The sequence below is a fragment of the Oratosquilla oratoria genome, chromosome 4 (assembly GCF_046742065.1).
Source record: "Oratosquilla oratoria isolate Oo_2021 chromosome 4, ASM4674206v1, whole genome shotgun sequence".
NCBI classification, from domain to species: Eukaryota; Metazoa; Arthropoda; class Malacostraca; order Stomatopoda; family Squillidae; genus Oratosquilla; species Oratosquilla oratoria.
In genome coordinates, this window is record NC_134780.1 from 41,097,178 (window position 1) to 41,121,161 (window position 23,984).

Genomic DNA, 23,984 nt, shown 5'->3' on the forward strand with positions numbered 1-23,984 from the left:
GTGGTTGCAGTGGGAGGTACTAAGAAAATGACAGTAATGGATGGGGAAAATGGAGAAATAAGAAAAGATGATGAGAAAACAGTCATTAAAATGATGAGAGCAGGTAAGGCACCTGGGTTAGATGAGTGTCGAGTGGAGTGTCTGGAAAAGGGAGGTACAGTGATGGTGGACTGGCTAGTAAGGTTGTTTGATGTCTGTTTAAAAAAGGGTAGAGTGCTGGAGGACTGGTGAAGTGCCTGTATAGTTCCATTTTACAAGGAAAAGGGAAGAAATACGAGTGTAGTAGTTTCAGAGGGATCAGTTTGTTGAGTGTAATTGGGAAGGTTTTGATTGAGAGGATTAGGAAAAGTAGGGGTTGTGGGGATCAATTTTTTGTGGTAAGACAGATATGTGAGAAAGCTTTAGCAAAAGGTAGGACTTTTTTTTTTGGGGGGGGGTCTTTATGGATCTGGAAAAGCCTTGTGACAGGGTAGAAAGGAAGGCACTGTGGGACATTTTGCAGCTATATGGAATTGGAGGAAAGCTGTTAAGTGCAGTCAAGAGTTTTTATGAGAGTAGTAGAGCCCGTGTTAAAATTAGAAATGGAAAGAGTGAGTGGTTTGAGGTAAAGGTAGGATTTTGCCAGGGATGTGTCATGTTGCCATGGTGGCTATTCAATATGTACATGGATGGGGTGGTGCGGTAGGTAAATGTAAAGGTAATAGGCAGGGTACTGGAGATGATTAACCTCTTTAATACAAGTTGAATTCTTGCGTGCAGCATTGGATGCCTAATGTAAGATGCATTACACTACTTGCATTATAAAATATATAGTCACTGCTGTATTACTCGTTCTCTTTCACTCTGAATATTAATAACCACAGAAATAAATATAATCAAGACGCCGATGCCTGCATCCACGTATACCCACTTGTGTCTGATGACAACTACACAGGCGTTATTGTATTGAAGAGGTTAAAGAAAATGGAGAAAAGTGAGAGATAAGCCAATTGTTTGGCTTATCTCCCACAGGTAAGATCAGAGTGGGATTAAGGAAGTTAGTGACATAGGTTGGAAAGGTGTGCGAGAGGAGAGTTGAAGGTATATGTGGGTAAAAGTAAGGTGATGAGATGTACAAGGGGAGGGGATGGCAGCAATATGGAAATGAGTGTTAAAGGAAAGAGGCTGGAGGAAGTGGATAGCTTTAGATACTTGGGGTTGCATGTGGTGGGAAAGGGAGGTAGATTGTGAGAAGCAATTAAGTGCTTTGGGGATTTAAAAAGTGTAATGAGAAAGACATTTGGGAATGGATGCTAAAAGGAGATTGTATGAAGGGGGTGATTGTAGCAACAGCACTGTATGGGGAAGAGACATGGAACATTACAGAGGAAGAGTTTAAATATGTTTGAGATGAAATGTCTGAGAAGTATGATAGGGGTTGCAAGGTTGGATAGAGTAAGAAACAAGGAGGTAAGGAGGAGAGCATGGGTGGAAAAGTAGATGGGTGATTGGGTTGATGAAAGTGTACTGGGATAGTTTGGACACATGGAATGAATAAGTAAAGAAAGATTAGTAAAAGAGGTGTGGAAGGCAGAGGTGGATGGGGTGAACATGACTGAGGATGAGATGGATGGATGGGGTAAAAGGGGCACTGAACAAAAGGGGGGATGTCTGTTGAGGAAGGACGGGAGAAAGCAGAAGGTAGGGTTGAGTGGAAAATGGCTGTGTATGGATGATACTGTGATGCATGGAAGGGAGCGGGTGGGGGATAGGGGAGGGGTTAGGGAGTGGTTATGTGTGAATGATATTTTGATGCAGCCTGAAGGGATTTCTTCCTGTCTTCAGTGTTACTGCATTGGGGGAGGGTTCAATGAGTAAATGAATTGGCCTTGCTCTGGATGTGCTGTGTCTTGCTGCATTGCTTCTGACCCAGGGCAATGGGCAAGATGGAGGGATGACCCGTCATCCAGGAGGAGCCGATAAAAGGAAAGATGGGTGATGAATGGGGGTGGATGGAATGGGTGGGAGTGGAATTATGCCTTTTGACTTTGGCTACCTCCCTTGTAAGGGGGAAAACACCCTTGGTATATGTATGTATATATGTAAATAGATAATAAGTAAATAATTGTACATAGAAAGGATGATGACAATATACAGACCAGGAAAGACGAGAAAATAGAGTTATGCGAAAAAGAATTCTTGGTAAAAATTTATTTAGTAAATAAATTGGAAGGCTGGGGGGAAGGGAGAAAAAATAGGTGATATGAATAGACAATTAGATGGTTGATGATTGATTACTGGGCATATTTATGGTTGATAAAAAAGCATACAAAAGGGGAAAAAGGATACTAAGAATATTTGCTAAAAGAGGACTAACAGTGGCCCATACGTTTTTTCAAGAAGAGTCTAATACCATAGTATGCCATGTCAAATTACAATTGAACAAACACGTCCCTGATAATTGCATCTTGAAAGAAAATTATAAAAAGGAGACTAATGGATTAATACCAGTAATAATAGCTGTTGGCTAGAGTTTCACCAACTGAAAAGCCACAGCCCAATAAGGGCCAGCAATAATCCTTGAGTTCTGTCATAGATCTGTCTGGGAACATACTACAAATCTTGTAGGAATCACACTTACTGTTACCCCAAGAGCTACTGCTACCACCACTCCAGGATCCTCCTCCAAATCCACTTCCTTCTTCTACCTCATCAGCCCACTTAAAAAATCTGCACTGCTCATGCCGCATTTTACTGCAGACAAAAAATTCACGCCCTTTGTTGGGTCCTTCCTTTTGTACGGTAAGTCTGTCAGGAAGATGAAAATAAAGAGAGGTAAGGTGTGGTACAACGTAAAAGCATCATCATCATGACAATGAGGGCTGAATCTTACATAACCGTTCAACCTTAAAATATTCTTTGATGACAACAAAATTTAGATACCCGATATAGTGGGGGACTGACGATGAAATGGAGTTAAGGTAAAAGTGTTACGGTGAAGATTTACAAATGTACTTTAAATTCATCCCAGTAAAAGAGAGAAACATTTCAAAGTGAACTAAAGGATAATAAAGTATTGATTACCATGCAAACAATTTCATGAATACAGCAAACAAAATATTTTAATTTATTCATACCACTTCTTTCATGAATACATATTTCCATGTATAAAAGTGACTAGGCTGTATAGAATAAACTACACAGAATCAAATCAACATGTATGTATGAATGTATGAAACATGTATGAAAATTGCAAAAATACACAGCAGCACTGTATGCATAAGTTGGGAAACTGTGGAAACTTAAGATAAAGAATGCAAAAACCACAATACAATTTTAATGTGATAAAACCTTACTTTTTGGCTGGAATATCACAGGTGCAATTTATACCTCCATCAATAAACTCTGATGAAAATGATCCATTTCTGTCAGAGTTCCATGAACTTCCTGGAATGATAAAGGTTGTCAAGCAGAAATATCTCGAGGTTTACAAACTATATAATTTTGGGTCATATCATCCCTTCACCCATTCATGAGGAGGTGAGGAGGAGAATGTGGGTGGAAAGGGAATTGGGAGATAGGGTTGATGAAAAAGTATCGGGATGGTTTGGAGACATGGAAAGAATGAGTGAAGAAAGACTAGTAAAGGAGGTGTAGAAGGTACAGGTGAAAGGAGTGAACATGAGGGGGTGTCCTAGGATGAGATGGATGGATGGGGGTAACAGGGGCATTGCAAAAGAGAGGAATGTCTGTTGAGGAAGGATGGGAGAGGACAGAAGATAGGGGTGAATGAAGAAGGGTTGTGTATGGATGATGCTGTGATACATGAAGGGTAGTGGGTAGGGGATGGGGGGGTGAGGGAGAATGTATGAGAAATAAATTGACACAGCCCAAAGGGATTTCTCCCTGTCTTCTCATTTTCTGCATGAGGGGACAGAAGGGGGGTCACCAAATTAATGAAGGGGCCTTGCTGTGGATGTGCTGTGTCCTGCAACACTACTTCTGACAAGATGCAGGGATGACCCGTCATCCAGGAGGTGCCAAGATTAGAGGGTGGGAAGAGGGTAGAGGGGAGTGGAGTATGTAGGGGATGAAGTGGGTGGGAGTGGTTTTCTATGCCTTTTTCTTTTGGCTACCTCCCGTGTAAGGGGGGAAAAAAGCCTTTGGTATATGTATGTATAATCTCCCTCCAATCACTCCTATCTTTTGTATTCTCTTCCCTGCTCAAATGATTCTTCAAGTATATCCAAAGACTATCTATCTATATACCGAGAGGCTTCTTCCCCTTTATAAGGGAGGTAGCCAACCAAGGGATGTACCTGCCCACTGCGCAGGTCAGAAACTATCCAGAAAGACACCACATCCACAGCAGCATTTACATGGCAACCCTTCCTCCTCATTCCCTACTATGAAATATGAGACAATGAGGAGAAATCCCTTTGGGCCACATTAATCTATAATCCATTCACCACCATTTTCCACTCATATCTATCCCTTACCTTCTCCCTTCCCAACACTTTTACTCACCAATCAAACAGAAAACAAACAACTTACCACCGCCTCCTGAATTCCAAGATCCTCCACTGGAATTAGTACTTCCTCCACTACCAAAGCCACCACCTCGGCCTCTGAAACCACCGCCGCCGCCGCCGCCGCCACCACCACCACCACCACCACCACCTCCATCATAGCCACTGCCTGAATTCCCATCTTGCTGCCCGTCATCTGCCCAGAGGAAGAAGTTACAACCCTGCCCTTGTGGTTGTTTGCACTTGTAGAACTGTCGACCTGTAGAGAGTAAAATATATTTCTTCAAATAGTGATTACAGTACTATACCATTTTTACTGTCATCTGCCCTTTATACCACCTTTACTTCTGCTGTATAATGATCTGTTAACTCTTTTACCCTAACTGCTTTTACACAGATTTTACCCAGATCTTGGTTCTGGCTAATGGAAGATGATCTTTCACAGATGGGTGGAACCAAAACTGTGTATCAGCCAGAACAACATCTACAAACTTTGAAGCCATGATGAATGGAGCTAAGCTTTCCTTTGGCAATAATGATGATACCATTACAGGTCAATCTTTATTTTGAATGTGCTACTGATACTCAAAATGCCCCAGATGCAACCATAAGAGTTTGAATACCAGCAGCACATTCAGAATAAAAATTGACCTATAATGGTATCAATTCAGATAAGCCCCCACACAGAACACTTCTCATAACACTAGACATCAGTAAAATTTTAGATGCCATCCTTCTTCACTATCTCACAAACAAAATATATAACATAGACATGCACAATAATACCAAAAGATGGTTGGCCAATTATCTGGCAGGTAGAAATGCCTATGTGTCATATAAAGGCCAATCATTGCACACCAGAAACTTTAAGAACAGAGTACCACAGGGCTCATTCTATCCCCCACACTCCTCAAATTGCCCCTGGTGCAACCACCAACGTTTGAATAAAGACTGACCTATAACGGCATCAATTCAGATAAGTCCTCACACAGAACACTTCTCATAACACTAGACATCAATAAAACTTTCAATGCCATCTCCCATCACAATCTCACATACAAAATATATAACATAGACATGCACAATAATCCCAAAAGATGGCTGGCAAATTATCTGGCAAGTAATGCCTATGTGTTATATAAAGACCAATCATTGCACACCAGAAACTTTGAGAATGGAGTACCTCAGGGCTCATTTCTATCCCCCACATTCTTTAATCTATATATGCACTATATGCCCACACCCAACACCACAGAAATACAAATCTCTTCTTATGCAGACAAAATAACTATTACATGCACACACCATAACACAGACAAAGCTGCAGAAATACTACAATCATACCTCAGTACACTCAATACCTGGTTTACTACAGACTCAAAATAGCCCCAACCAAATATACAACCACACTTTTCACCAACTGGACAGCAGAACACAAATACATACCATGCCTCTATATCAACAACACTCTCATACCACAAACACGCACCCAAGATTCTTGGTACAATATACAATACATCCATGTCATTCAAACAACGCATCACAAACAAAGACTAAATGCACATCTAGAGATCTATGGGCAGGCCTAAGGACCATTGCCAGCTCCTGTGGGACTGTAGGGTTTCAGTCAACAAAACTTAAGCCAACACTTGATTGAATAATCTAGGAGTGCTGTATATTGCTAAGTTACTACAGGCAACAACACAATATCTCTTCTATGAGTGACTTATAGGCCTGCTTGGAGGTTGCAGCCAGTTACCTAGGGGCCATAGGCCTCCTACAAGAGACCTGGGGTGACTGATTGATTGATGTTACAAGCAGAACCCACTCAAGATATATCAACTGTCCATAAATACCTGTGTTGGGGCCTTCTTTCCTCACAGTAAGGAGAATTGCATCATTGTTGCAGTTACAAACAACAGCATTCTCTTGGCTATCTGCACTTCGATTTCCTCCCCAAGATGGTCTACGGGTTGTTTGGGAGGATCCAAATGACGAAAAGCCAGAATCATTGGACTGGTGACTTCTAGATGCTGCTGTCTCATTTCCGTTGACTGGTGGTGCTCTTACAGTAGTGACAGGAGTTCTTGGGACAACTGGAAGTGTCCTGGCTATTGGTCTGTTGTGTGTTGCAGAATTAGTTGTTCTACTCTGTTGACTCAGGGTGGTCTGCTGATAGCTACGGGAAGGTGCTAAAGAAGAAGAACTGGAGTATGAGGAATATCCACTGTCATCATTATTCTGAGATGGACCTCTTGTTCCTATGAGGGAGAAGAAGAAGAGAGAGAAAAAAAAAAGTGTGAACATGACTGACCTTCTTTCTCTATTTTACATGGATCAGATTTTTGTGGTAAGGTAGATATATTCAAAAGCTTTGGGAGAAAGTAAGGACATTTTTTGGGCCTTTATAGATTTGGAAAAGACTTATGACTGGGTAAACAGGAAGGCAATGTGAGAGGTATTGCAGGTAATTAGGATGGGAGGAAAGCTTTTTAAGAGCAGTCAAGAGTTTTTACAAGAGTAGTAGAGCCTATCTCAAACAGTTGTATGGTATCCCTTCCACTGAAATGGAGTTATTAAAAGCCTTTCTAGGTTTAACTGAATATCCACAAGAAAGCATACATGATGACACTGCTAAGATAAAAATATTTTGCTTGGAAGCCTTCCATGCCTCTAAATAAGTCCTCCTAGGTCCTTACTAATCTTCTCCTTTCTCGCCCTTACCCTGATTTCTTTCTATTCTTCGTGTGCAGAGTGATCTGATGCCCAAGGTTTCTATAAAGTCAACGTCACAGCCCCCTACACAGGCCTCATATTCATCAGGGTAGTATGGGGCATACGAACGAGGTTTGAACTTGAAGCGTAACTTTTTCGGATTGCCAGGACACTGAAATCAACAGATAACACTGTGTTGTTACACTTAAAATAAGAACCATAGTAGAAGCTCAATCTAACAAACTAATTCACACATGGTACAAAGAAATCAACAGATAACACTGTGTTGTTACACTTAAAATAAGAACCATAGTAGAAGCTCAATCTAACAAACTAATTCACACAGGGTACAAAGAAATCAAGAGATAACACGGTGCTGCTATTTAAAATAACTATAGTAGAAGCTCAATCTAACAAACTAATTCACACATGGTACAAAGAAATCAAGAGATAACACAGTGCTGTTATTTAAAATAACTATAGTAGATGCTCAATTTAACTGACTAATTCAGACATGGTAGAGTTTGGTAACTAGATCAGTTTGTTATTTTGTGAGTTTGTTATTATTGAAATCCCTTCCCTCCATGCTTATGCTCTAGTTTACCAACTTTGCCACTAAATGGAGTGGGTCTGTGGTAATTTCTTCATGGCTACCTAGCAAAGAAGAGTTTGTTTACTGTAAGGGGCACTGTCCTAGCCTCCCGATAGGGGGAGTTTGTGACATTAAACCAAATAATTTATCTATCTATCTATAATTTATAATAATCTATCTATAATTTATCTATCAAATAATTTATCTGTGTCTTGCGACACTGCTTCTGACCCAGGGCGGTGGGCAGGGTGCAGGAATGACCCGTCATCCAGGAGGTGCTCAGATGAGAGGGAGGGTGGGAGGGGTGTGGAGTGTTTTTAGGGATGAAATGGGTGGGAGTGTTTTTATGCCTTTCCCTTTTTGGCTACCTCCCTTGGAAGGGGGAAAAAGCCTTGGTATATGTATGTATGTATGTAATTTATCTATTATATTTTGAGATGTCGAGTATACTAAACAGAGCTCTGAGCAAGAGGTTCATTATACTGAGCTTCTACTACATTTTTATATAACTTTATGTCTCAAGACCAACTAGGCTACCTCCCTTATATGGGAAACCTTTGGTTATATAGATAGAATATATGTCTCGAGATTTAAATTATTTATAATTCTTAACTAACCACTGTGCACGCCTCATCTAAGACTTTGACATCCTGAACACCATCGGGGAACCAGAGTGTGACCTTGCAGTTGGGATAACCTTGGCACGACAAGAAGTAGCCACCTCCATCACGTTTTGTCTTCAGCACGATGTCACTACCACATGACCCACACTTAACCACCTGAAATTGAAATTACACAAATCTGAAACTGTGGCAGAACAGTAAAATAATAATGTTAAGCTCTTGGGATAAAGTATTTTGAGAAATATGATAGATCTTACAGGAATAGACAGAGTGAGAAATACAGAGTTGATGCACAGAGCAGGGATTGAAGGCGACCTGTTAGATTAGGTGTATCAAAATGACGAGATATTGTGAGCATATAGAAAGCATGAATAAAAACTAGCAAAAAAGAGTGTGGAAAGAAGAGGTGGATCAATAGGGTGAAGGAGGCTCTGGATGCAAGCAGAATGTATGTTAAGCTGGGAAGAGAGGGTGCAGAAGACAGGAGCAAATGAAGGAAGATTGTGAACAGACAAAAGGATGACATGGCCTAAAAGGAATGTTCTTATCTAGTTCATAAATAATTATGGTTGGATGAGGAAGGGGTTGAGGGTGGGGATGGAACGTTGCCAGTTGATGAAACAGCAGGAGTAAAATAGTTACTGGCTAAGAGGCCCTCTTGTGGATGTACTTTACATCACTATCTTTCCCTTGACTTGTGGCATAGCAGGGAGGAGAAATGACCTTCATCCATGAGGTATTGTGATGGGAGGGATATTGCATGGGTTTTAATTGTGTATGAAATGTGTATGTGCCTTGATCTGGCCACCCCTGTCCAAAAGGGATAGGGCATTTAGTCACTGGAGAAAACAACAATGGGTACGGATGAGAGAATATGTGCTCCAACACTCTCTGTTGTGGTCTTGGTGTCTGGTAACAAAGACACAGAAATCTGGCACAGAAATTTGTTATGAATGAAAAATTATACATCTTGTTTATTTCTGTCACCATGACTATTACTAACAGACCCATTTTTAATCCCATGTGAACTAGAACCATCCTAATGATATTACATTCTATCAAAATAACAAAGAAATTGATTTCCAAATTGCATCTGCATGTGGTGGTCCTGTGAGATGAATTTCAATGTTATTCACCTTCCTTACACCACCAAAACCCACAAATATCCTCACCACTTGCAGGTGCAACCCCAAGGGTCTGGCACTTGGTCACTGGACCAGGCCCAGATCTCTATCAACCTTAACTATCCTCACCCCTCTTTTTTCACATGAAGAGCTTGACAACTAGGAAATGCCTTGTCCTCTTTTTTTTTTTTTTTTTGTAAGATGTTGACATCAAATCCACAAACACAACACAGATAAATGTTCAAAGTTTCTTCCTTAAGAAGGCCCTTCACATGGAAGACAAAGAACACTAGGTAAAACACTGTCCTTTGCTCACTTACTCTAAAGAACAAAAAACATCTTCATTGAGTGAATTATAGACCGAACAATTGACCCTGGGTGGTTTCCAGGGGGCTGCAGGAGGAAACCAGGGCAATGGATTGATTGATTGACTAAGAGACATACATCTCACAGGACTGCCACATGCAGACACCCATCACTGGTCCCTATTTTCCATTCCCACAACTGTAAATATCATAAGTTCCTGAAAAGCAGATAATTAGTTTTTCTTTTTTCTATTATTTTTCCAACAGTATCAGAAATTAAAGATAACATTTGTGTTCACTATAGTAAAAAACAACATAAAAATGTACTAACTGTTTTTAAGTTTGGTAAATCAGGAATGCCATTTTCTGCTTCCTGAGGTCTTTCATTAAGAAAATGGCCAATAGCTTCATCAATTTTCTTAGCCTGCAAACAAATACATAACCATTACTTGTTTTTCACATAAATATAATAATGGTACTACCTCACTGAATATTCTAATTGAATATATATGAGGCTACATATTATATCAATTTCATGTTCCCTCCTTTAAAACTCATGACCACAATTTACAGAGTTTATGGAAGCAAGCTAACACATGCATACGACTTACTCAATTTCGTTACTCACTACATTCCTAAAGAACTCACATTAACTTTCTCCTACAATGCTAATCAAAGCTCTTATTTTCCCCTTTAAAACTTATGCCTACACTTCACAAAAGAAAAGTCATCACTGTCCTCCCTACATTGCTCAGGTCACAGGCAATGCAGCAAAAAAACAATGCTTTCTGAGCAGAGCCTCAAAGCCAGAGCTGGTTCACCCCCCACCTCCCCTTCCCCACATCTATTTGGGCAATTTACTAAGCAAAAAAGAACCTCCTTTTGCACTGCATCACTTTCTCATCTATTAGCAATCACCCTCCATTCACTTATGGCATTTTCTGCACTCTCTTCCTTGGTCAACTAATACCTCTTCATTGCATTTCCCTTTCCACCATGTTCATCCACCTCATTCTTGGTAATCCTCTCAAGTTCATTCCATGCACTTCAGGTTTCTACACATTTTGCTACCCTTTCCTCTTTCAGCATTCTTTGATCTTCCCCATCTGCCAGCTCTCTTTCCATCCTCAGCTCTAATCCCATAAACTACAACTAGATAAATACTACCTATATACCAAAAGACCTCTTCCCTGTTGTATGGGAGGTAGCCAAAGCATGTACCCATCACCCATTTGTTTTCCTTCTTATCTTAACTCCCTGTGACTAAAAGACCATCCATGTTCCCCACCCACAGCCTCATCAGAAGTAATGCCAATGCAGCAAGACATAGCACCTCAACAGCAGAGCCCGAAGCCAAAGCTAATTTACCCCTACTGCTTCATTTACATGATAGGTAAACACATCTAGATAAATATATATTCACACCCTGATCACTAGACAAACTCGTCAATGAAGACATACCAACAAACTCAGAAGTCCATCAATGCTCCCCCATCAGCCCCACAAATATTGGAGATTAGTCAGAGCAAAATTAGACATCATAAACTGTTTACTGATAAAGTACATAATAACTCACCTGTTCCATGGCGACTATAAACACATGACGGTACTTTGCTATTTGCTCTTCCAAAACTATCTTAGGATTTTTTACTCCATCACATATCCTGTAAGGCAAAAACATGAAACTTTAAAATGGTGAAGAACCTTAATAATTTCAAAAGGTTGTTTCTAGAAAATACGAGTATATATATATATATATATATATATATATATATATATATTTATATACTGAAAAAATAATTGTATATGCAAATAGCCTTCTCCTCCTTGTATGAGATATGGCCAAGTCAAAGTATGCCTTGATTCTTCAGGGCTGAGAAATACTGAGAGGACATCCAAAGACCCCTCACTACATTCCATTTATTTACATTTTATGTCATGCATGAGAACATAGTGGCAGTATTTAGTAAATAATAATCATGATTGCTTAACAAATTCTGAAGGGTGGGGAACAAGACAAAAGCAGAAAAGGAGATGGACAGAGACAAACAGACACATATACACACACAACGAGTGAGAGAGACGATCTGAACACATGTACAGACAATTCTACCATGGGGCAATGTGAAATTCAGACGGAGATGTGTGACAGTATATACATGGAAACAGTGAAAATGGGATGCTTTCTATCTTACCTCTTTAGATCAGCTTCCAACTCAGCTCTTAGATTGGGTTTTGACATCTCAAATCCCATGGCATCATAACCTTCTACCAATCCCATGCCAAGCTCACCCGGGACAAAGTGAATATTCTGAAGACCAACGTACATCCGTGACTTGATGGTCTCAATGTGTTCAGCATGAGTAGCATCAGTTCCTGCAATGAACAAGTTTTTCAGCTATCTATATATGTACAACTTCTTGTATACTACAAAATACATGATAACTTCACTCGTGAATTCATTCCCCAAAGACATTTACCTGCTTCCCTTACCCTATAATCTACCTCTACCCCAACCCCTTCACTTCCTCCAGCCTCTCTACTTTAAGACTTACCTCTGATTCTCTGCCACCTTCTTCCATTGCAAATCTCATACATACATACACCAAAGGCTTTTTCCCCCTTTCAAGGGAGGTAGCCAAAAAACAAAGGCATAAAACCCGCTCCAACCCATTCCATCCCCACATACTCCACTCCCATTCACCCCCTTCCCTCCCTCTTATCTTGGCTCCTCCTGGATGATGGGTCATCCCTGCATCCTGTCCACTGCCCTGGGTCAGAAGCAGTGTCGCAAGACACAGCGCATCCACAGCAAGGCCACTTCATTTAATCAGTGACTGCCCCCTCTCCATCCCCTCATGCAGAGAAGAGAAAACAGAGAGAAATCCCTTCAGGCTGTATCAAATTATTTTCAACACATACTTCCTCACCCCCCCATCCCCCAACCACTCCCTTTTATGCATCACAGCATCATCCACACACAACCATTCTTCATTCAATCCAATCTTCTCCCTTCCTTCCTCAATAGATATTCCCCTCTTTCCCAATGCCCCTTTTACCCCATCCATCCATCTCATCCTAGGTTGCCCCCTCATGTTCACTCCTTCCACCTCTGCCTTCCACACCTCTTTTACTAATCTTTCTTCACTCATTCTTTCCATGTGTCTAAACCATCCTAATACTCTTTCATCAACCCTATCTCCCTACTCCCTTTCCACCCCTTTCTCCTCCTCACCTCCTCATTTCTCACTCTATCCAGCCTAGCAACCCCTATCATACTTCTCAGGCACCACACCTCAAATACATTCAATCTTCTCCTCTCTTATGTTCCATGTTTCTGCCCTGTACAGTGCTGTTGTTGTTGTTGTTGTTGTTGTCGTTCCCTAGACTGTCTGTCCGAGCAGTCCCGTCTCCCCAAGGAAGGCCACAGCCGAAACTGGGTTTTCCCACAAATCCTTTATAGAGTGTATGTTGTGTTGTTTGCGTGCATGATTGTGTATAATGCAGTCTTCCATTATGTGTTGTATGGTATGGGGTGAAGTGTTACATCCTGGGCAGCTGTTCACAACACGGTCGTCCAGCCTCTTCTGGTAGCTTAGAAGTGCTGGGTGGTGACCGCATCGCAGTCTGGCCAAGTGGACTCTGTCCTTTCGTGGGAGAGAGGATTCAGAAGGGTGGATATCAGGGGGTCTGGCATGCAGCAGTGTGTTGTCTTTCAGTGTGTTAATGGAGCGGTGAGTGATATGATTATGAATATGTTTCCGGAGGCTGGTATTTGGTGGTTGTGGAGGAAGAGAAGAGAGTATCTGTGTGTAATAAAGGTCTTTGGGTGTAGTTTTAATGTTTCTTGGTGTGTGTGGATGTTCTGCTATGTAGTGTAGCGGGTGTGATGTGTTTGTGGTGTTTGTACAGTGCTGTTGGCACAATCACTTCTTCATACAATCTCCTCTGAGCATTCATTCTCAAATGTTTATTTCTCATTACACTTTTTAATCCCCCAAGGAATTACAAGATTAAAATAAGACTTAATAAGACTAAGACTAAAATAAGTGACTACAAATACAACTGACCAATGCCATGTTTTTCCATCAGAGTAATCAAATCAGCTTCTGTAAGAAGCTGAGGCGGTGATGTCTGACTGTCTATCATAGTAATAGTTGTTGGTCGAAACACCTGTCCACGCTCATAGTTCGGCATCACCTTATCACTCCAGCGCTCGTAAGGGTACACATCTAAGTAATTCCTTTCCAAGACCATAAGACCACTTGCAAGAAACTGAAAAATGGTACACAGCTGTCAGTTACCAGAGATTCAAATCAAGAGAATGATGGGTCAGACACAATGATATACATTGAGATATTGGATGGGTAAATGTTTGTTTACTAGAGGGTAGAGTACCGAAGGACTGGAGGAGTGTCTGTATAGTTCCGCTTTACAAGGAAAAGGGGGACAAATGTGAGTGTAGTAGTTTCAGAGGGATCAGCTTGTTAAGTGTAGTTGGGAAGGCTTATGGGAGGGTCTTGATTGAGAGGATTAGGAGAGGAACAGAGGGAGTAATTGGTGAGGAACAGTGTGGTTTTAGGACAGGTAGGGGATGTGTAGATCAGATTTTTGTGGTAAGACAGATATGTGAGAAAGCTATAGGAAAAGGTAAGGATGTTTTTTGGGCTTTTATGGATCTGGAAAAGGCTTATGACAGGGTAGACAGGAAGGCACTGTGGGAGGTACTGCAGATATATGGGATAGGAGGAAAGCTGTTAAGAGCAGTCAAGAGTTTTTACGAGAGTAGTAGAGCTTGTGTTAGGATTTGAAATGGAGAGAGTGAATGGTATGAGGTAAAGGTGAGACTTCATCAGGGATGTGTTATGTTGCCCTGGCTGTTCAATCTATACATGGATGGGGTGGTGCAAGAGGTGAATGCAAGGGTAGTGGGTCAGGGGTTGGAGATGATTAAAGAAAATGGAGAAAAGTGGGAAATAAGCCAGTTGTTGTTTGCTGATGACACTGCACTTGTAGCAGGATCAGAGGAGGGATTGAGGAAGTTAGTGACAGAGTTTGAGAAGGTGTGTGAAAGAAGGAAGCTGAAGATAAATGTGGGTAAAAGTAAGGTGATGAGATGTACAAGGAGAGAGAGTGACAGCAGGCTGGAAGTGAGCATGAAGGGTGAGAGACTGGAAGAAGAGGATAGTTTTAGATACTTGGGCGCGAATGTGGCAGGAAAGGGTGGAGTGGGGGTGGAGGTAGAATGTAGATTGAGAGAAGTGAGTAAATGTATTGGTGGATTAAAAAGTGAATGGATGCTAAGAGGAGGTTATAAGAAGGAGTGATTGTGCCAACAGAACTGTAGGGGGCAGAAACATGGAACCTAAAAGAGGAAGAGAGGAGTTTGAATGTGTTTGAGATGAAATGTCTGAGAAGTATGATAGGGGTTACTAGGCTAGATAGAGTGAGGACTGAGGATATGAGGAGGAGAACAGGGGTGGAAAGGGAGCTGGGAGATAGGGTTGATGAAAGAGTATTAAGATGGTTTGGACACATGGAAAGAATGAGTGAAGAAAGATTAGTAAAAGAGGTGTGGAAGGCAGAGGTGGAAGGAGTAAATATGAGGGGGCGTGCTAGGATGAGATGGATGGATGGGGGTGAAAGGGGCATTACAAAAGAGAGGAATGTCTGTGGAGGAAGGACGGGAGAGGACAGAAGATAGGGGTGAATGGTGAAGAGTTGGGTGTGGATGATGCTGTGATGCATGAAGGGGAGTGGGTGGGGGATGGGGGTGAGGATGTATGTATGAGAAATAATTGACTCAGCCCGAAGGGATTTCTCCCCGTTTTCTTCTTTTCTGCATGAGGGGACGGAGAGGGGGGGGGGGTTGCCGAATTTATGAAGCGGCCTTGTTGTGGATGTGCTGTGTCTTGCGACACTGCTTCTGACCCAGGGCAGTGGACAGGATACAGGGATGACCCGTCATCCAGGAGGTGCCAAGATGAGAGGGAGGGAGGAGGGTGGAGGGGAGTAGAATATGTAGGGGATGGAATGGGTAGGAGTGGTTTCTATGCCTTTTTCTTTTTGGCTACCCCCTGTGTAAGGGGGAAAAAGCTTTTGGTGTATGTACAGTGATCCTATAAATGCAAAATAGAAAGAATGGAAGATTGAATGAAGAAAGAAAAAAAAAAATGAAATGGGTAGTGAATTGGAGTAGTTTGAGAAGTGTGATGAAAGAAAATAGAGGAGACAGTGGAAATAATGGCAAGAAATGGAAGAAATGAAACTGACAGTGATGGGGAAAGGATCAATTGCATACCAAAGGAAGCAATGGAAAAGAAATAAATAAAAAGAAAATGAGATGTGAATAACATGAAAATTTGCGAGAGATGAGTGATGGAAGTACAAATTCTTAAATCTCCCATTTACCATTTCTATAACCCTAGCTTTCTGGTGCAAAATCACCCACAAGGACTGATTATTTCTACCAAATTACTAAAAAGTGATGAGGTGCAATTTTCACATTGCTGAAGGAGTGAAAAGAATGAGTGTGACAGGAGTGAAAGAGGCAAAGATATTCATTCCTAGCCACCTCACTATGCAGGTAGCAGCTATTTTGGAAGGTACATGGGTTCTATCTGCATGAGGGGATGAAGGTTTTTTTTTTTTACCGATTTAACGAAGTGGCCTTGCTGTGGATGTGCTGTGTCTTGCAACACTGCTTCTGACCCAGGGCAGTGGGCTGTAGGGATGACCCGTCATCCAGGAAGAGCCAAAATAAGAGGGAAGGAGAGGAGTGGATGGGAGTGGAATATATGGGATGGAATGGGTGGAAGTGGATTTTATGTCTTTGTTTTTTGGCTACCTCCCATGTAAGGAGGAAAAAGCGTTTGATATATGTATGTATGTATGTGGGTTCTAAATCAGTCTATCTGTTCAAAAGTGCCTCAATTTATTGGCTTTACTTAGGGGTGACTGTCCCAACAGCATTGTATGTGGCAGAAACATGAAACATAAGAGAGGAGAGGAAGAGTTTGAATGTATTCGAGATGAAATGCCTGAGAGGTATGGTAGGGGTTACTAGTGTGAGAAATGAGGTGAGGAGAGTGGGGTGGAAAGGGAGTTGGGGTTGATGAAAGAGTATTGGGATGGTTTGGACACATGGAAAGAATGAGTGAAGAAAGATTGGTAAAAGAGGTGTGAAAGGCAGAGGTGGAGGGAGTGAACATGAGGGGCCAACCAAGAATGAGATAGGTGGATGGGATACAAGGGACATTGGGAAAGAGGGGAATGTCTGTTGAGGAAGGATGGGAGAGGACAGAAGATGGGGGTGAATGGGGAATGGTTGCATATGGGTGATACTATGATGCATGGAAGGGAGTGGGTGAGTATGTGTGAATGATATTTTGACAAATTCCAAAGGGATTCCTCCCTGTCTTCTCTTTCTCTGTATAAAGGGATGGAGAGGGGGTTGCTAATTAAATGAAGTGGCCTTGCTGTGAATGTGTAGTGTCTTGCTGCACTGTTTCTGACCCAGGGCAGTGGGTAATATATAGGGATGACCCGTCATCCAAGACCCAAGAAAAGAGAGAGGGAGGAGTGGTGAATAGGAGTGGAGTATGTGGGGATGAAATGGATGGAAGTGAATTTATGCATTTGACTTTGGCTACCTCCCTTGTATGGGGGAAAAAGCTGTTGGTATATCTATGTATGTATGTACTTACACCTTCACCATTAATATCAATCTCCACTATGGTTTCTTGACCAACAGCATCCTTACTCAGACAGGCAAGGAAGTGCCGAGTTATGAATTCATAAACTCGATATTCATTGCCTTGAAGGTTATTAACGTATTTGGTGGGATGGATGGGGGGATGGGCTTGGTCAGACTTCTTCCCCTGGCGGGGATTAGGGCCCTCTTCACAAACCCGAGCAGCAAAACCTGAAAATAGACAACAGGAATACTTTATTGAACTACTTAACCACTCAAATTCTCACATGCAGCATTGACTGCAATAAGTACAATTCATCACACTAATTGCATTATCAAATATAAAGTCACTGCTGTATTACTCATTCTCTTTTACTGAGTAATAAAAACACAGAAAACGTGATCAAGCCAGTTCACAGAATCCAGGGGTAACTCATGTAGAACTGCATAAAAATGTATATAATCAAGATACCGATGCCAGCATCCTTGTGTATCTACTCATGCCTCGTAACACTTATGTGGGCATCATCATACCAAAGTGGTTAAAGATCTATCTAACCATACATCAAAGGTCAAGGCATGCACCAACCCTCTCCTCTTAGCTCCTAGTGGCTGACAGGTCATCCCTGTCTCCTGCCCACTGCCCAGGTCAGAGGGAATGCAGCAAGGCACAGCACTGATCCAAAAATATAGATATCAGTAATAACAGTAGACAACAGGAATAGATTTGCATGTTACAGGACAAGATTATTATTCCTACGTGCCTTAACCTATCAATCCTGCAAAACTATTAGATTTAATGGTTCTTATAAGTATCAGGGATCAATGGCAGGTACCTGCTTATGATGGCCTTGGGATTTTTAAAATCCCATCAACCTCCTCATATCTGGAGGTGCAGCCATGAGGGGCTGGCACCTGGTCTCTGGACCTCTAACAATTTCAGTCATATTTCTTCCATCTTTTCACCTATGGAGAGTTGACAACTAGTGACTCTCTCCTGTTATTTTCAGATGGTGACATACAGAGTTTCTTCACAAAGTATATGGAAGGGTTCAATGATCATTCTTGACCACTCTAAGGATGTAGGTTTCAATTTAGTGAAACTCAAAGCAACAATTCTCATGATATCTGGACCACATATGGGCACATTCAAACTAAGCCTGCAGGAAAGATATTGGGGGAAATTTTTACTCCCCTCCCCTTCAATTTATTTCTGAAGACCATCAACACCCTTACCTCACACCTACATCTGCAACCTGAAGGGGCTCTCAATTGGGTTAAATACATGGCCCAAGGTCTCTACCAACTTCCACGCACAACAACTGACGCATGGTGACATCTTCCCCACTCCTACTAGTTTGGTAACAATGAAACAGACCCACATTTGCATAACAAAGACGACAGTTCAAGGCCTTTTACCACACATCCATGGGAGGGTCTGAGCACCACTGCTGTTTGTTGTGTGCCTATGAGGTTCCAGCCAGAGAAATTTGAGACAATAAATGATTGATGGTTTAAAAATTTTCTTCACAGTTACATACATGTTGAGGGTTTACTGCATCTAGATTTACCATATACCCCATACTATCATGTCAAGAATGTTAATCCTGTACTAAGAATATAAACTACACCATAATTTGAATTTCATCATCTGTGAGGTCATATTTGGGTCACCTAACACCAAACAAATTATATATATGAAGTTCCCTACTGATGGATCATCAAGTAGATACATCAATCAGAGGCACCCAAGATCACATCAGTGATATTGTCTTACCTCCCCAGTTGTTATCCTGAGTCTGCATTTCTACCAAAGGTCCCAAATTCAGCTCCTTTGGGAATATGTTGGTCTCTGTTCTTGGGTAACTGATGATTCCCTGTGTGTAAAGCTTTTCTGCAATCCTCATAGTCTCCTTGGCATTCAATTTTAGTTTCCGTGATGCAAGTTTTTCTAATTCCTGAGAACAAAGAGTAAATCAAACCACAAACACTAAGAGGAACATTTTCAATTATGACCTGTTCTTTTAATTCCTGTGAAGGAATATCAAATAGATCATACATCCACAACACTATTTTTTTTCTAGAACACCTTTACTATGCTTGTTACTATTAATTCTATACTCCCCTTCAAAGGGCCTTTGGTATATACATGCATATTCTACCTATTTATATACTAAAGGCTTTTTCCCCCTTTATAAGGAAGATAGCCAGGCCAAAAGTCATGAATCCACTCCCATCCACCCTGCTTTCCTCCCTCTCATCATAGCTCACCATGGATGGGTCATCCCTGTCTCCCACCCACTGCCCTGGGTAACAAACAATGCAGCAAGACACAGTATATCCACAGCAAAGCAGCTTCACTTAATTGATGACCTGCCCTCTCTGTCTCCTCATGTGGAAAATAGAGGATGGGGAGAAATCCCTTCAGGATGCATTGAAATATCACTCACACATAACTACTCCCTACTCCTCCCACCCATGCCCCCTCCCTTCCTTGGATCACAGTATCATCTATACACAGACATTCTCCACTCACCCCTATCTCCTGACCTCTCCCTTTCTTGCTCAACAGACATTCCCCTCTTGCTCAAAGCCTATTTCATTCAATCCATCTACTTCATCCTTGGTTGTCCCTGTTCACTCCATCCACTTGTGACTTTCACATCTCTTTTACTAATCCTTTCTTCACTCATTCTTTCCATGTTTCCATGTATATATGTACATATATATTGCACTTCTTCTGCAAGAGAGACCAAGGGCGACATATTGATTGATACACACAAGGTATAAAACAAATTTGGTCAAATGAAAACCTACAACAGTGTCCAGAGGTAGAGGCCTCCACTTGCTTTTAGGTTTGCTGACAACACTTGTAACAGTTGCTTCTGAGGTCTCTATACATTGCTCGTACAAAATTTGACAGGCCAATTCATCAAAAAGACGAGAACGTTTCCATGAAAATTCAATAGTTCCATCATCGCCATCATGGGTCACTGCAAAGGAAAGTTGTCATTAATAATAAACAGGTATGAGCTAAAAGAGGAAAATATTTATTGGCAAGACCATCTCCCAGACCCAGGGCAGTGGGTAAGATGCAGAGATGACCCGTCATCCAGGAGGTGGCAAGATAAGAGGGAGGGAAGGGGGAGGATGAGAGTGGAGTATGTTGGGGATGGAATGGGTGGGAGTGGTGTTTATGCCTTTGTTTTTCTGGCTACCCCCCTTGTAAGGGGGGAAAAGCCTTAAGTATATGTATATGTATGTAAAGGCCATGTCCACAGACTGTAGAAATAAAAAAAATAAATACATAAATAATAATAACATACATATATATACCAATGCCTTTTTCCCCCTTACAAGGGAGGTAGCCAAAGTCAAAGGCATAAATCCACTCCCATCCATTTCATCCCCATATACTCCACTCCTCCCTCCCTCTTTTCTTGGCTCCTAGATGATGGGTCATCCTTGCGTCTCACTCACAGTCCTGGGTCAGAAGCAATGCAGCAAGACACAGCGCATCTACAGCAAGACCACTTCATCTAATCGGCAACCCCACCTCTCCGTCCCCTCATGTAGAAAAAGAGAAGATGGAGAGAAATCTTTTTGGGCTGCATCAAAATATCATTCACACATACTCCCTCACCCCGCTATCCCCTACCCACTCCCTTCCATGCATCACAGCATCATCTGTACAAAACCATTCTCCAATCACCCCTATCTTCTGTCTTCTCCCTTCCTTACTCAACAGACATTTCCTTCTTTCCCAGTGCCCCTTTTACCTCATCCATCCATCTCATTCTTGATCACCCTCTCATGTTCACTTCTTCCACCTCTGCCTTCCACACATGTTTTACCAATCTTTCTTCACTCATTCTTTCCATGTGTACAAACCATCCCAATACTCTTTCATCAACCCTATCTCCCAACCCCCTTTCCACCCCTTTCTCCTCCTCACCTCCTCATTTCTCACTCTATCCTGCCTAGTAATCCCTACTATACTTCTGAGGCATTTCATCTCAAACATGTCTAAACTCTTCCTCATACAGTGCTGTTGGCACAATCACTCCTTCATACAGTCTCCTCTTAGCATCCATTCCCAAATGTCTATTCCTCATTACACTTTTTAATCCACCAAGGCATTTACTCGCTTCTCTCAATCTACATTCTACCACCACCTCCACTCCACCCTTTCCTGCCTCATTTGCACCCAAGTATCTAAAACTATCCACTTCCTCCAGTTGCTCTCCCTTAATGCTCACTTCAAGTCTGCTGCCACTTTCACCCCTTGTACATCTCATCACCTTACTTTTCCCCACATTTATCTTCAATTTTCTTCTTTCACACACTCTCCCAAACTGTCACCAGCTTCCTCAATCCCTCCTCTGACCCTGCTACAAGTGCAGTGTCGTCCACAAACAACAGCTGGCTCACCTACTTTTCTCCATTTTCTTTAAACATCTCCAATCCCTGACCCTCCACCCTTGCATTTACCTCTTGCACCACCCTATCCATGTATAAGTTGAACAGCCAGGGTGACATAACACATCCCTGACGAAGTCCCACCTTTACCTCGAACCACTCACTCTCTCCATTTCTAATCCTGACACATGCTCTACTACTCTCGTAAAAACTCTTGACAGCTCCTAGAAGCTTTCCTCCTATCCTGTATAGCTGCAAAACCTCCCACAATGCCTTCCTGTCTACCCTGTTGTAAGCCTTCTCCAGATCCATAAAAGTCCAAAAAACATCCTTATCTTTTCCTATAGGTTTCTCACATATCTGTCTTACCACAAAAATCTGATCTATACAACCTCTACCTGTCCTAAATCCATACTGTTCCTCACCAATTACTCCTCCTGTTCCTCTCCTAATCCTCTCAATCAAGACCCTCCCATAAGCCTTCCTAACTACACTTAACAAGATGATCCCTCTGAAACTACTACACTCACACTTGTCCCCTTTTCCCTTGTAAAGTGGAACTATACAGGTACTCCTCCAGTCCTTCAGCACTCTACCCTATCTCCAGCAAACATTACATAACCTTACCAGCCAGTCCACCATCACTGTACCTCCTTTTTTTAGACATTCTGCATGGCATCCATCCAGACAAGGTGCCTTACCTGCTTTCATCATCTTAACAATCATCCCCTCCCACTCCTACAATAAATAAAAAAGAGGTGTTCCCAGTCCCTTTACTCTGTCCATTCAGTTGCCTTTTATGAAATGTGGGGACATGATGACATCATCCTTATCCACATCACATGAACATGGGAAAAGAAAAGGTGAAATACTTGGAGTTGTAAAGGATTTATAAACTATTACTCTTTGAACATCAAGGAATACCACATGACTAGCCAACTAGTCCCTACATCATTGATTGCATACAATACAGTGAATACCCCAGTAAAACTATGGCTGTCAGGTCCTCCAGTGTAGGAGCTGTGCCTCACTGGATGTTGGCTCACTCAAGAAATATAATGGGGGAAGGAAGGTGACTATCTCTGAGGTGTTGTGATGGGAGTGGATAAGGGAGTCTTTTAACATGCTTGACTCAGTCACCCCTCTTATGTGGAGAAGGTCACTTCTGCCACTGAAATACATGTACTATTTCTCTTAAGTATTCAGTCTGCCTTTTTCCAAATCATTATCAACTAACCTTTAATTTTCCAAAAATCTTCAGGAATGAAGTTCTGTATAGCCTTGTACCTCTCTACCACAAAACCAAGAGTAGGGAACTGGCAGGATCCGTAACTAATCAAAGTTTCCTTGAGGGCATTTGGGAAAACTTTCTGTAGTCTAAGTGTCTGAAAGCGAGTAAAGGATGCACCTGCAATGAACAAAAAGCCAAAACAATAAAACCAACATTATGATCATTATGTGTATTTGCACACAAGAAAACATACATACGCATGGAAATACACATGGACCATATCACTTTACTCACACAGTGACACCAATCGCCTCAGCTTCTCCAATTACTAGGCAGTCAATACCTGAGTAATGTTACCACAGATTTCCAAGCAGTTTCCCTTCAATGCACTTACACAGGCTAAATCTATTTCCCTTCTTATCTTCTTTCTTCCAGTATTTTTACTTTAAAGTACACTATTTCTTTATAGATCAGTCCCTGCAAACTTACAACTACTTATATCTCATATTTTTTTCATGCTTAGCAATATCCCTTTTCAAGTATAGGTTACAAATGAAGCACATTCTAAGCTAAGCCTTATCTACCCTATGGTTCATGTCTTAAATACATTAAACCCTTCTAACACAGTAAAGTAAGGGTTTTGATCTTTGATACTGGGTACTGGGAGACTGTTCACTCCAATGTCTATCTCACAGGATCACCACATGCAGGTTCCCATCATTGATCCCATTCTATGTATATCTTGAGCATGAATTTCCGCACCAATTACTATGG

General features: G+C 41.6%; 1 protein-coding gene across 4 annotated transcripts in view; it reads right to left on the reverse strand.

Moving 5' to 3' along the window:
- The window catches only part of LOC143024819 (DNA topoisomerase 3-alpha-like), a 30,569-nt gene that overhangs the window by 1,666 nt on the left and 4,919 nt on the right, over nucleotides 1-23,984 (reverse strand). For all 4 annotated transcript variants that reach the window (XM_076184056.1, XM_076184055.1, XM_076184057.1 and 1 more), the window contains exons 6-19: nucleotides 23,217-23,387; nucleotides 20,378-20,553; nucleotides 19,338-19,518; nucleotides 17,574-17,791; nucleotides 13,938-14,142; nucleotides 12,063-12,243; nucleotides 11,444-11,531; nucleotides 10,199-10,291; nucleotides 8,433-8,594; nucleotides 7,233-7,395; nucleotides 6,365-6,769; nucleotides 4,534-4,767; nucleotides 3,336-3,426; nucleotides 2,621-2,787 (exon numbers count right to left, since the gene is read on the reverse strand). In XM_076184056.1, coding sequence (XP_076040171.1) covers nucleotides 2,621-2,787; nucleotides 3,336-3,426; nucleotides 4,534-4,767; nucleotides 6,365-6,769; nucleotides 7,233-7,395; nucleotides 8,433-8,594; nucleotides 10,199-10,291; nucleotides 11,444-11,531; nucleotides 12,063-12,243; nucleotides 13,938-14,142; nucleotides 17,574-17,791; nucleotides 19,338-19,518; nucleotides 20,378-20,553; nucleotides 23,217-23,387 — 2,535 coding nt within the window. The remainder of the gene's footprint in view (nucleotides 1-2,620; nucleotides 2,788-3,335; nucleotides 3,427-4,533; nucleotides 4,768-6,364; nucleotides 6,770-7,232; nucleotides 7,396-8,432; nucleotides 8,595-10,198; nucleotides 10,292-11,443; nucleotides 11,532-12,062; nucleotides 12,244-13,937; nucleotides 14,143-17,573; nucleotides 17,792-19,337; nucleotides 19,519-20,377; nucleotides 20,554-23,216; nucleotides 23,388-23,984) is intronic.